This window comes from Trichoplusia ni, chromosome 15, assembly GCF_003590095.1.
Source record: "Trichoplusia ni isolate ovarian cell line Hi5 chromosome 15, tn1, whole genome shotgun sequence".
In the NCBI taxonomy this organism is placed as follows: Eukaryota; Metazoa; Arthropoda; class Insecta; order Lepidoptera; family Noctuidae; genus Trichoplusia; species Trichoplusia ni.
In genome coordinates this window covers 8,518,614-8,531,567 of record NC_039492.1, presented here as the reverse complement: position 1 = coordinate 8,531,567, position 12,954 = coordinate 8,518,614, and the positions used below count along the sequence as shown (strand labels likewise).

General features: G+C 35.7%; 2 protein-coding genes across 4 annotated transcripts in view; one reads left to right on the top strand and one right to left on the bottom strand.

Moving 5' to 3' along the window:
• Positions 1-12,954, bottom strand: part of LOC113501315 (heparan sulfate 2-O-sulfotransferase pipe) — a 91,395-nt gene that overhangs the window by 51,468 nt on the left and 26,973 nt on the right. The window lies entirely within an intron of this gene.
• Positions 7,621-12,503, top strand: LOC113501313 (uncharacterized protein K02A2.6-like). Its single transcript, XM_026882430.1, has 2 exons — positions 7,621-7,835; positions 8,628-12,503. Exon 2 carries the CDS (start codon positions 8,639-8,641, stop codon positions 12,488-12,490), a length of 3,852 nt encoding a protein of 1,283 aa, XP_026738231.1. The 5' UTR covers positions 7,621-7,835; positions 8,628-8,638; the 3' UTR covers positions 12,491-12,503.

Below are 12,954 nucleotides of genomic sequence, written 5' to 3'. Positions count from 1 at the left end.
CTGCTACGCTCCGAAATGCATATTTCTGTGATTTTTTGCTAAACAAGCCGACCAAGTTTAATTATCTCTACCCAATCGCAATTTACGTTCAAAATCGACATGAATATCACACCGCCGTATTCCGGTTACGCGGCCAGCGAAATAAAATAAAATGTTTAAATCTACAAACATACGGGGCTCAAAAGCTTTTGTTTATTAAATTTTTCATACTTTTTTATTATTTCAATGAAGCACTTACAAATAAAACGACACGGATTTCCAATTTCAAATATCACTAGGTTAGAGATACAGTGAATCGTTTTCACCGCCGATACTCGATAATTTTATACTAAGAAAGCTGGCAAACGAGATCCGTTTGATCCCTCTCCAAACCACAGCAGGCCATTGCAGGCTGGTTTCAATCACTGTGGTCAACTGCGTTAGACCTCAATGCCACCAATAAAGAAAGCCAGCCAAGCTAGACCTTTTTAATAAAAAGCAAACTATCCATATTTTTATCGATACAAATCGAGTAGATCTGGTACATCACAAATAATCGTGACCAATCTATGAAAGTAACTGTCGCTTTCCCAAAAAAAACATCGAGTACTAATGCAATCAGAGCAAGACAAAACGTGAAATCTGAAACGATGAGTCGCAAACTCAAATACCGCGATTAAGGACTTCTTCAGGTAATTGCATTATAATATACGTACCAACGCGCATATATAAGTGGAAGTACATACTTTTATATTTCGAGTTTTACCACCACACTATCTGATAACTCTCCTTTTCTGTCAGTCAATGTTATGACTGCTATCGAAATCAGACTGCAGATGTGAATGCTATGAGTAATGCCTCATTACATATGTATCACGTTATTATTATACCTATAAATAACTTTCTCGGTCGACACATCGATCTCGCATGAGACGCTAATCACATAAACACATCAGCTACATAATTTAACCATCGATCTAGTTTATTGCATCATATGTAGGTATTACTTAAATCATAAAAGGCCCATGCATGTGTTTTACATAATTTATATGAATAATAATGGTTTATAACTCAATTTAATATGGTTACGCGTTTATTATTCATTTATGCAGTATTTATTACAGAGAGATGTATTGTTATTTATATTATCATGTTAATTTAAGGTAGTATTGTCGTATATACGCCAACAATATGATACTTCGTTATTATTTAATTATATATAGGTGAATTATATTCCTACCCTGATCCAGTTTTGTTCTTTTAAGTAACTAGGTAAAGGCAGTCACGAAAATCATGCTATAGTCAGGTTGCCGAGGCCGTTCACTGCATATGCATTCTCCTTTCTTTGATACACAAACTTGTTGTTAGAACTGACAATGTAAGAATCAAGCTAACTCGTAAACACCTTGACAACTATCGTGATGAGAGATTGTTCTCTTAGGAGACTAAGATATATCCAATTTTCGGTATTAATATATTCTCTGTTTCCTAATGTCAATTTATTTAATCCAATATTACATATAATTGGAATGTAAAAATGACTGTTCGTTTTGCTCCCGCGATTTAGATCACTTTGGTAAATTATTTATTTAGTAAAGGTTTACTTACGCGTATATATTGGAATATCTCCACTAGTTTTGAATACAAATGGGGTTCTAATCGTGAATATTTAATAAATAAAATACGCATCGGAAAATTCCAAATTACGATACGGGTTAGATTATTTCCCCGGTTAATGTAAGAACATCCTTTATATTATCGTAGGCGGAGCCGTGAGCCAAAGCTATAAAAAACAACTGAACTCGGCGATCAATCATTGTACTATCGTGTTAGTGGTTGATGCCGCGTTGTCGATGAAAATAACGTATATAATGCACTTCCACTTTCAATACATTAAGTAAAATACAATATATGTAATTAATAAGTGGTTTCAGAAAAAATATAACTATATATCAACCACACCGACTTCCTTCCTTTCTTTATTAACTCATATATACATAAATATTATTGTATTTAGGTATCTACAAACAAATATTTCAAGAAATAACACACAGACTCCCCTCTTTCTTATAGATTCCATCCTTCTTAAGATAAAACTTTTCTATCATGAAGTCAGTCATATATAAGTCTAGCTTTATTAGCAAAAAATCTCAGTACGTATAAGTATTGCGGTCTAATGAACCCTAATTAAAGCATTCTATAAATAAAGTCAACATCTCTGCGCATGAGTGCATCCACTGGTATCGCCTATCATCATCAATACCTCAGATTACCTATCGTTAATTGCCTGCGCTTTAGATCTCGACTTACTTTGGTATTTAGTAGACTTACGAATGTCAATAGTCGTTTAAAATGAACCTTAAGCTATGTTGACTTACAAGCTTTTAAATTAACGCTAATGCTTCACCGCGCTTAAAACGCCGCGACTTTTTCTTTGACTTGTCTAAAAAAGTTTATAACGCCTTCGAATTTAAGGCAAGTAAAACCGTTACCACGACTTATACATGTATATGTATTTTCTGGAGACCCGGAATAAGGCTAAAAATCTCAGCAGTTCTATCATAGTATGACCTTAGCCTTAGATTCACTTTTCTAGTAACCAATACTGGTCGCTATTTAAACCTTTTCCATTAATTATAAGTACTTAAAGATCTTACCCAATAAACAACCTCTTTCCCTACTTTAAAGTAAGTAATTTTTGTCAACAAAAATGACACGACTTTTTCTCACAAGTTGAGATCTTTTTTACCGTAATAATGACACCCAATCACGACGATCAATTTTCTCCTTGAGAATACTCCACGGAACTTTTATAGGTCACTGTATAATGACATTAAATATAAACGAAATTTTAAGCACTTAACACGTACTTGCTAAGGCAGTAATTTTTGATTCTCTTTACAGTTAACTTGGCTGAATGCAATCAAAACTCTGTTTGAATAAGGTAAATTTATATCATTAAAAAAATCTGTATAGATTTTATATTAAACGTCAGAAGGAAATATGATATGATATGACTTATTTACATTCTACCATTACTGATGCACAAAAATGAAGTCTACAATTCACCCAAAAATTTCATTATGAATATGGCATGGTGATATGAATATTAGACTAAAAGCACTAAATCCAACAAATTAGCATGTCGCTAAGGCCGACTGCATTCACTAATCCGAGCCGTATTCTTGTTAAACCCTATGTACCTCATTCAAGAGCACATTTAGCACAAGTGTGCAGAGATTAGGGTCCATAAAGTAGGCGTGGATATAGAAAGCTCAGATAAATGCGTGGCAGGTGTTAGGTCTGGCTGGAGGCGATTGGAAAGCTGGGTGCAGCCACTGCACTAACGGGTTGAAGCGCTTTCCATGCTGAGATGCGCTTTCTGATATCATACCATTATATAGTAAAGTATTGTCAGTGATTGGCCTTTCAAATGTAGAGCTAGACCGCAAGATACATTGTTGATTTTATATTTTATACACACAATAGTAAGTCATAACATTCGTAGGTATGTACAAAGTTACTAATGTTTTAATTTAAAAAAATCTTCGAATAAGTCTTCGAAAGCGTAAGAATAGATATTCTATTAGATTGCACTCTAATTTATAAATATATTTTTCTCCGAACCCTTTAGGCTTTAAAATTAGGTTATTTTAATATGATTACGTTTATTCTCTAAGGTACCTTCATTTGAAACCGTTATATAAAACAAGTGAAGCCTATTTTCATATTTCTTTGTTACATCTCTTGTTTGTGTGATCGAACTGTTGTGTCATGCTTTCATGAGAGGTTTTACGACGCCCTTAATTATATCACAATTAGCGTCATGCCCAGCTCCATTCAAGTCTTCAAAAGAGGTTTATAGCAGACGGTATTATGACTTTTATGTCATACTGTTCAACGATCAACAATCGACAAAAGAGTCGATGTGAGTCAGTCAATATTAGAAAAGCATTTCACAATTCGTTCCCAAAGCGGCGTAAGAATATTCCCTATTTGTATACAATTGTTATCTAAACACCCAATCTTCCTTTTACTCGTCTTTGAAATGCGTATGATCTCTATATCTGGAACATAGAGCACTCATATAAAAGTACTTTTCATCGTTTTCTAGTCTATAAATGGTAAAAGCGGACTATAAGGTTAAAGATTCTCCTAACGGCCGTAATAATCGTTTTATCGTACGTAAATGGTGGCTAACGAGGTGCATGAGAGTAAGTAGCGTTAACGTGGACATCACGAGAAATCGTGAAGTGGCGACCGGCGGCTGCAACAGCGCGAGACCGACTGTTCACAGCACTTTACTGTCACGACTACTATCTGAGCGACTCTTAATTTCACTCACTTGATTGTATTTACCTGTGGACCTACTACCACCTTTAAAGCAAGATTAATGATGCAGTGGAAAAGAGATGCCGCTCTACACCGTGTAGAGCGCTGCCACAGTTTCGCACGCATCGTCAATAATATTGCTTAATGTCGTGGTACCAGGCGCCCTGAACAAATATATTTAAAACTGTAAAAGCATTTCTTATGAGAAACAGGAAATGCCGGCACCATACACTACTTATTTATTTTACAACTGATTCAAGTTTTTTAATGAAAAGAAGGAAGTAAAATGCCTTTCATAGAATGTTGATGTTTTCTCTCATATTCTTTAATTTATAGAGACATTTTATCTCACATTTACGAACAATTTGACTTCGAACAAATAGCTATAAAAAGTTGTCGATCGAATTGTCATTTTTACTGTGTTCTTGTAATCTCGGATGTGTTTCCCATACACACAATGAGTTTATTTCTATTGAAATCGAAACACATGTACACACTGCTCAAGTACTTACTAGTATATACTACTTTAATACTCATTTGCCATAAAATATACACCGAAATAGGTAGATAGGCTAACATAAAAACTCCTTCGCAGAATACTGTTTTTGTTTCGTAGAGTTCTTAATTAAAATGCATATTTGTTTCAAAACCGGCCAGTGTTTCGTCGGCAAAATTTTGATGAGAGTTATTCATGCTATCGCGATAAAAAATAGGTCAGTCAACAGTTCCGTATCTGGGCCAGTTGCCTAAAAAGCGTTGAAAGTAGGTGTATCATCGCCCAAAGAGGGTAAGAGGCTTTGTAACTAACTCTCGTACTAATAATAACAATAACTGGCAATTGACATTGTATACAAAATTGTTAATAGATTTAAAAAGCATATCCCAATTAGTCTCGGATTGTTAGAGTAAATAAAGAAAAATTAAGGAAACTTTTTTCAACAGTGACATGTTTCGGATTTAAACCCGTAACCTCAAACGTACGCATAATTAAAGGTCATCGAACTACTAAGCAAATCACGGTACTTAGTAGACACAGGCATAAAATTAAATTCTGCACATATGGAACACACATACGACGTCTGTAACTGTTCTATCTTTCCCCCTACTATTCAACTCTCACTACATATTAAAGCAAGACTTGCTGTTGTAAAGAGATGCCGCTCTACAAAATATAGAGCGCTATCTCGCTTGTTCTGCAATAGTCTTACATTGCGAGGAGGCAGGTTAATTATGGTAATTTTCTAGCCATATCATATTCTATAGTCTATGAATTATGTCGAACGGTAGCGTTTACCACTCAGCAACCTCACTTTATTATTAAGTAAGGATTTAAATACTTTGATAATCTATACGAGAGCTTTCTACCGCCGTGTTCGGAGTTATCTCACAAAGTTTATTATTAACGACGTCGTAACTATGCTTGATAGTATCGGTAGAAATGATTTGTGTTTATTAAAACGTTATTTTTAGAATGTCGTGTAATGGTTTGCACTAGATTTCTAGTTAATAGAATTATTATAATGCCCTACAAGACGCAGGGAAACTTCTAATTAATATTAAAACCACTCGAAGTATTTTTTTGTTAATGAATACCGTGAGCCGTTTTCTGTTGTAATGAAACGTAGATCTTATTTACATGGTCACGGTTATACGTAAACATACAGCGAACAAATTTATATTTTAACAACACAAGTAATGTGTAGCCCATGGCTCTATAATTTATTTGTGGTAGGAATGCTTCCTACGATATTCCTTCGCCGTTGTAAACATTATTAAGAGTCATGTTAGATAACCATGTAAGCAAAGCTTGGAAACATACCAAGTAATCGACCAAGGAGTTTGTATATCTAAAATACTCTCGACTAAAAGGATTTATCGATTTATTTAATTTCATATTTGAACTGGCCAGTAACAAGAAAAGAACAACAAATTTAAATTTGAATTTTTCAAAAAACGTTTGATTTATTACAATTTTATTCTTGCTAGTGACATCGGGTGTTTTAGATCAATGAAATATTTAATTTAACATTTATTTAAATTAAACATAAAATCGCACACCTATTAGGGCTAAGCGTCTGATTAACTGTCTTGTATTTCCTTAATATTGAAACTATGTTTATGCTAAGCTATAAATAATTTAATTATTATGAAAAAAAAACAGTGTCATTTTCTTATGCGTTTAATTTCCCGTCGGTACAATGGCCAAGAGCTTTAAGACTCGAGCTGAATCTAGGTCAAGCGGTTTTCCTGTAATACTGAACCAACTACAGCCATTAATAATAAACTACGTCCGTACATTCGATGGAAAACAAACTTTTTTTTACTATTATTAGAGTTCTTTTTGCAACAAAAGAAGAAGGAAAACATTTCCTACAGGGGCATTTTTTTAATTCTTTTTTTTCTGATTACTCCTAGGGCCGAATGGTATAATTTTCTGATTGCACGAAAAACAGAATGGTATAGGTATGTCATCTCTGCGGTAAAGACACGGTGCGCGACGCCTGACCTGAGTTTGGGTGTGTTTTTTCATATAACTTTAATGAAACCACACGTGACACAAACATTAAATTTCTTACCGTGGGAGTAGTTTAATAAAGGAACATAAGCAACAGGAACTAACATAGAAAAAAGACTTTTAAAAATTTTCTTTGAACAAAAAAAAAACTTTTTGCTATTTGATGTCATGTAAAGAGAATATGTTATGTTGTTTATATTTGTGTATATCCATATTTCTGTACCTTCAGTAGTAATTTCGTAAAGACTTACCGTATACACGTCATAAGAATAAATAACAGCATTCATACCTCACGTCTGTGCCATAACACATTGTGCTTAGCAACACATACTTCTAAAGGATAGAACTGCTAAAGCCAGTAGTTATGTTACTTCGTTAACTCCTTAGTCGTTAAGCCCGCAGTTAATTCGGTAATGACTGTAGTTAGCCAGGCAGTTACTAAGTAACGTTAACTTATCAGTTAGGCATGAAGTGAACGGTAAAGTTTGTCGACTTGCCTAATATGGAGCATAGTAATCATACTATCCTTGCTTATAATATTAGTAGCTGTTATTCTGTTATTGGTAATAATCCCAGGGGAACATTAAATTTGGACTAAATATGTTAATCCTGCTTATAAACTATCTGTGTATCAAGTTTCATCTAAATCTGTTCAGTGGTTTTTGCGTGAAAGAAGAACAAACATCCATACATACAAACTTTCGCGTTTATAATATTAGTAGGGTTGCAGGTATCATATACTAGCTCTGAAGGTCTATGTGGGCAGCTTGGATACTATTTATTGGAATACCATTGTGATGATTAATGTATAACTACATATGTATAAATAAATGATATAGTCGTGCGCGCACGGCGCGAGGTGGGGGTAGAAGGAAACAACCGGCCGAACCGAGCGGACGTGCAGCGCGACGATTACGGAACATAACTAGATTGTTTTATTATACCTTATCCGTGATCTAATACTTACCCTCGTGACGAGTGGACGTCACAAGTGGCGACGAGTCTACGGGTAAGTTCCATAATATATACATAATAAGGGAAAAGGAGAAGGGGAGGAACAGAGCTAATAAGTCAGTGCCTAACCTATTTGTGTGTTTTACTTTTATGTGTATAGTGTGCATTCGAGTTCATCATTGTAATAAAACTATATTATAAATTCTTATCTTTTAACTTGATGAAATTTGATCAATTTTCAAGGACATGGTATAAATATTTACGAACATTCACGTGTCTATAAAATTTACCTAAATCCAAAATGTTTTAAGAGTCTTATCAGGATTATACATTTCTTCCCGCATATGGGTACATTAATTTTAATGTCAACGAATAGTACGTGGGCACTTACTTATCTGATCTATACAAAAACTGTTATGATTAATTACTCCCACCCTCTTTATTCCAATAGCAAGCGATGAAAGGCTGGTGCTAAGCAATTCACAACAATGTAACATGATATTTAGCGACACTTTTAGTGAATATCAGCTATTAGTATTAAGCTAAATTTATATTTGGCTGGTAATAAACAGAGTGCATTACTTGGACGGAGTAGTAGATTGACACTGTCAATTGGTACTAATAAATAAATAATTTAGTTGTACTTATGCAAGTAGTAAACTAGCAATGCTAGTTGGTACTATTTAATAATTTGCGGTGTACACAGAGTAGTAAACCGATAACATCGGTTGGTACTAATAATATACTATTTCTAAGCATATATGTCAATGACTATGTTATTTAAGTTGTGCACAGAGTAGTAAACTGACAAATGTTGGTTGGTACTAACGATGTGCTATTGTCACAGGTTGCCCAAAAATGTCCCAAATACCACCGCTTGAAACATTTGATTGCGAAGGTGAACCTGCATCTGTGGGTTTGCGGTGGGAAAAGTGGAAGCGTGGGTTAGAAATTTTTCTAACAGCTACGGATGTTAGCGATCCAAAAAAGCGGAAGGCTAACCTTCTACACTTAGGAGGGTTGACGTTACAAGAGATATACCATAACTTACCGGACGAGCAGGAAGCCGAGCACGGTGGTGATGAATACGAGATTGCTATAAAAAAACTCGATGAATATTTCTCACCAAAGCAAAGTAAAATCTACGAGCGGCATTTATTTAGATTATTAAAACAGGAACCGAGTGAGAAATTTGAGAAGTTTCTGGTGCGGCTACGTAACCAGGGTAGTAAATGCAAATTTGTTAATCAAGAGGATAATATTATTGATCAAATCGTAGAAAAATGTAGTTCCAAAGACTTAAGAAAGAAAATACTTACATTAGGCGATGATGCTACCCTCGAAAAAATTATAGCTCAGGCAAATGCCATTGAAGCAGTCGAAAGACAGCTCAGTGACTATGGTCAGGCCAGTCAAACATCTATTATAAACAAAATGGATGTGAAAAAAAATGATTCTGAGATTTTAGGATGTTCGCGTTGTGGTAGTATACAACATACTGGAGACAGTAATGTTTGTCCAGCGAAGGACAAACAATGCTTAAAATGTGGATTTGTTGGCCACTTTAGGAGCAAATGTCGAACTCGGGCGAGCAAAAGGAAAAGTTCTATTTTGACGGCCACAAATCGACACCCACATAAAAGAGCGAGGAGATCCAACAATGATCAGAATAGATATGGGAACAATCAGGATGAAGAATCTCAAGCTAAAACCGGGGTCAATTATATATTTCACATAGATGCCGACGCTACGATGAAGTGTAATGTCGGAGGTGTCCCAATAGATATGATAATTGACTCGGGTAGTAAATGTAATATTTTAAGTGACAAGACTTGGAATTATTTAAAAACGTGCAGGGTCGAAGCTAGGAATCAAATTTGTAAACCGGACAAGACATTCCTCGCATACGGCAGCGATAAACCTCTGACAGTTATCGGATCATTCGATACTGATATCCAAATAGGAGACCAAGTACAATCGGGTACCTTTTATGTCGTAAAAGGTGGCACACGAGATCTCTTGGGAAAAGATACTGCCATGTCTCTTAAGGTTCTTAAACTAGGGTTAGGGGTTTACCAGGTGAGTGACAACAGTTTTCCTAAAATAAAAAATATACAACTTCACATATCCATTGATAAAACTGTAAAACCGGTAGCTCAACCTTGTCGGCGAGTACCTATTCCGTTGGAAGAGAAAATCAATGATAAAATTGACGAACTTGTTAAATTAGACATTATTGAACCAGTAAAATTTCCATCCGGGTGGGTTTCGCCGATAGTGCCAGTTCTTAAGCCAGATGGTGATGTGAGGGTATGTGTAGATATGCGTTGTGCCAACATGGCTATAGTACGAGAAAATCACCCTTTGCCTACCATGGACCAGTTACTTCCTAAATTTAAAAAAGCTAGGGTATTTTCCAAGCTTGACATTAAAGACGCGTTTCATCAAGTCGAAATTAGTGAAGACTCTAGAGACATTACAACATTTATTACTGGAAAAGGTCTGTATCGTTATAAAAGACTGATGTTTGGCATCTCATGTGCTCCGGAACACTTTCAAAAAATTCTTGAAAGGATTCTTTTACCATGTGATGGTGTTGTAAATTTCATTGATGATATTGTAGTGTATGGGGAAAGCAATTCCGAACACGATGCTAGATTGAATAAAGTGTTAGTTTTATTCAAGGAAAATAATATTCTCTTAAATCAAAACAAATGCGTTTTTAATGTCAAGAGTATAAAGTTCCTCGGTCATGAATTGTCTGTTGATGGTATTAAGCCTTTAGCTAGTTATGTAAAAGTTGTAGAAAACTTTAGAGAACCGTCTTCAATTGAAGAAGTGCAAAGTTTCTTAGGGCTCATCAATTATGTAAATAAGTGGATTCCCAATATGGCTACTAAATCAGAACCCCTTAGGAGACTATTAACCCTTAAATTGGGTAAAAAAGCGGCAATCGGCTCACATTGGGGTCCTGAACAAAGCCAATCATTTAAATCGCTCAAAGAATCTTTGAGTAATATCCACACACTCGGATATTATGATCCAAATGATAAAACGACGGTAATGGCTGATGCTAGTCCGGTAGGCCTAGGTGCAGTGCTCATTCAATCTGACAATAACGGACCTCGAGTGATTGCTTATGGTAATAAAAGTCTAACCGATGTAGAAAAACGATATTGTCAGACTGAAAAAGAAGCACTTGCACTGGTCTGGGCGGTCGAACATTTTAAGATATACCTATTCGGCAAAGAGTCATTTGATTTGGTGACTGATCACAAGCCGTTGGAGGTTATATTTGGCAGTCGTTCAAAACCTTGTGCCCGAATAGAACGTTGGGTACTACGCCTCCAATCGTATAATTTCAGGGTGCTGTATAAGCCAGGTAGAACAAATATCGCAGACTGTTTATCCCGATTATGTGCCACAAATAACCCCCAACCGTTTGAAGATGAACACCACATTAATCAAATTGTTCAACTTGCCAGACCCTGTGCCATAGGGATGGATATTATGACAGAAGCTTCCCTTCAGGATAATGAGATTAAACTAGTTAAAGAAGCTTTATCATCGAATAACTGGGATCCAGTGATAAATATTTATAGGATATTCCAAACCGAACTTTGGACGCATGAAGGCCTTTTATTAAGAGGGACTAAGATTGTTATACCTCTTAATTTGCGTCACCAAGTATTGGCGGCAGCCCACGAGGGACATCCTGGTATCGGCGCTATGAAAGCGCGCTTACGGACCAAGGTGTGGTGGCCTAAAATTGACAGTGATGCTGAAAAAATGGTTAAAAGTTGCAAGGGTTGCACCCTTGTTTCTGCACCGAATCCTCCACTGCCAATGAAACGTCGTGAGCTGCCATCAAAGCCTTGGGTTGACGTAGCAATTGATTTCCTAGGTCCTTTGCCTAGCGGTCATCACCTTTTTGTTATAGTAGACTACTATAGCAGATACAAAGAAATAAAAGTAATGAAAACAATTACATCTGTCGAAACAATAAAAAATTTAAAAGAAATATTCTCTAGGTTAGGTGCTCCCCTCACCATTACTGCAGATAATGGCAGACAGTTTGTTAGTGAAGATTTCCAATCCTTTTGTCGAAACTTAGGAATACACATTTTTTACACTACACCCTACTCCCCTCAACAAAACGGGGAAGTCGAACGACAGAACCGCGACATTCTTAAACGTCTAAGAATCAGCCAAAGCGAGAAGTCTAATTGGTATGATGACTTATTATTGTATCTAACAATGTATAATAGCACTCCTCATTCAACCACTGGAAAAACTCCATCCGAGTTATTTTTTGGTAGACAGTTTAGGGATAAAATACCTTCCCTTTCAGATTTAGAAAAACCGTCGATATCCGAAACAAATGACAAAGACAAAATAATGAAAGAAAAGGGAAAGGAATATGAGGATAGGAAAAGGAAAGCAGGAGATATGGATATAGGAATTGGAGAAAAGGTATATGTCAAGAATATGGTGAAAGAAAACAAACTTTCTACAAACTTTAATCCAACAACGCACACTGTCATAAACAGTAGCGGACCAGAATATAATTTAAGGAACGATGAAACGGGGCAAGAATTGAGAAGGAACATAATACATTTAAAAAGGACTGAAGGTGAATGGAGAGTATGTGAGAATATGAATGCGGATTCGGTTGAAATTAATAATAGTAGTGTTGATAGCGAATTATAAATATATTATCGAATTATCGTAATTATAAATTAAATTTGTTGATTTTTGTGTAATTCTGATATGTGATTTTTTGTTGTAATATTTTTTGTAAATGTACCCAGTGAATCTGTTAAAAAGGGAAAGGTGTGATGATTAATGTATAACTACATATGTATAAATAAATGATATAGTCGTGCGCGCACGGCGCGAGGTGGGGGTAGAAGGAAACAACCGGCCGAACCGAGCGGACGTGCAGCGCGACGATTACGGAACATAACTAGATTGTTTTATTATACCTTATCCGTGATCTAATACTTACCCTCGTGACGAGTGGACGTCACAACCATAAAATAGAAAGGTCTTAAAGTAAATTTGAATGAATGGGTACGAAACGAGGCAAAGGAAAACTAGCAGACGAGGAAGTTTATTGACAATGGAATTTATGAGGGTACTGCGCGCTGGATACTAATCACCTTAAAGTATGA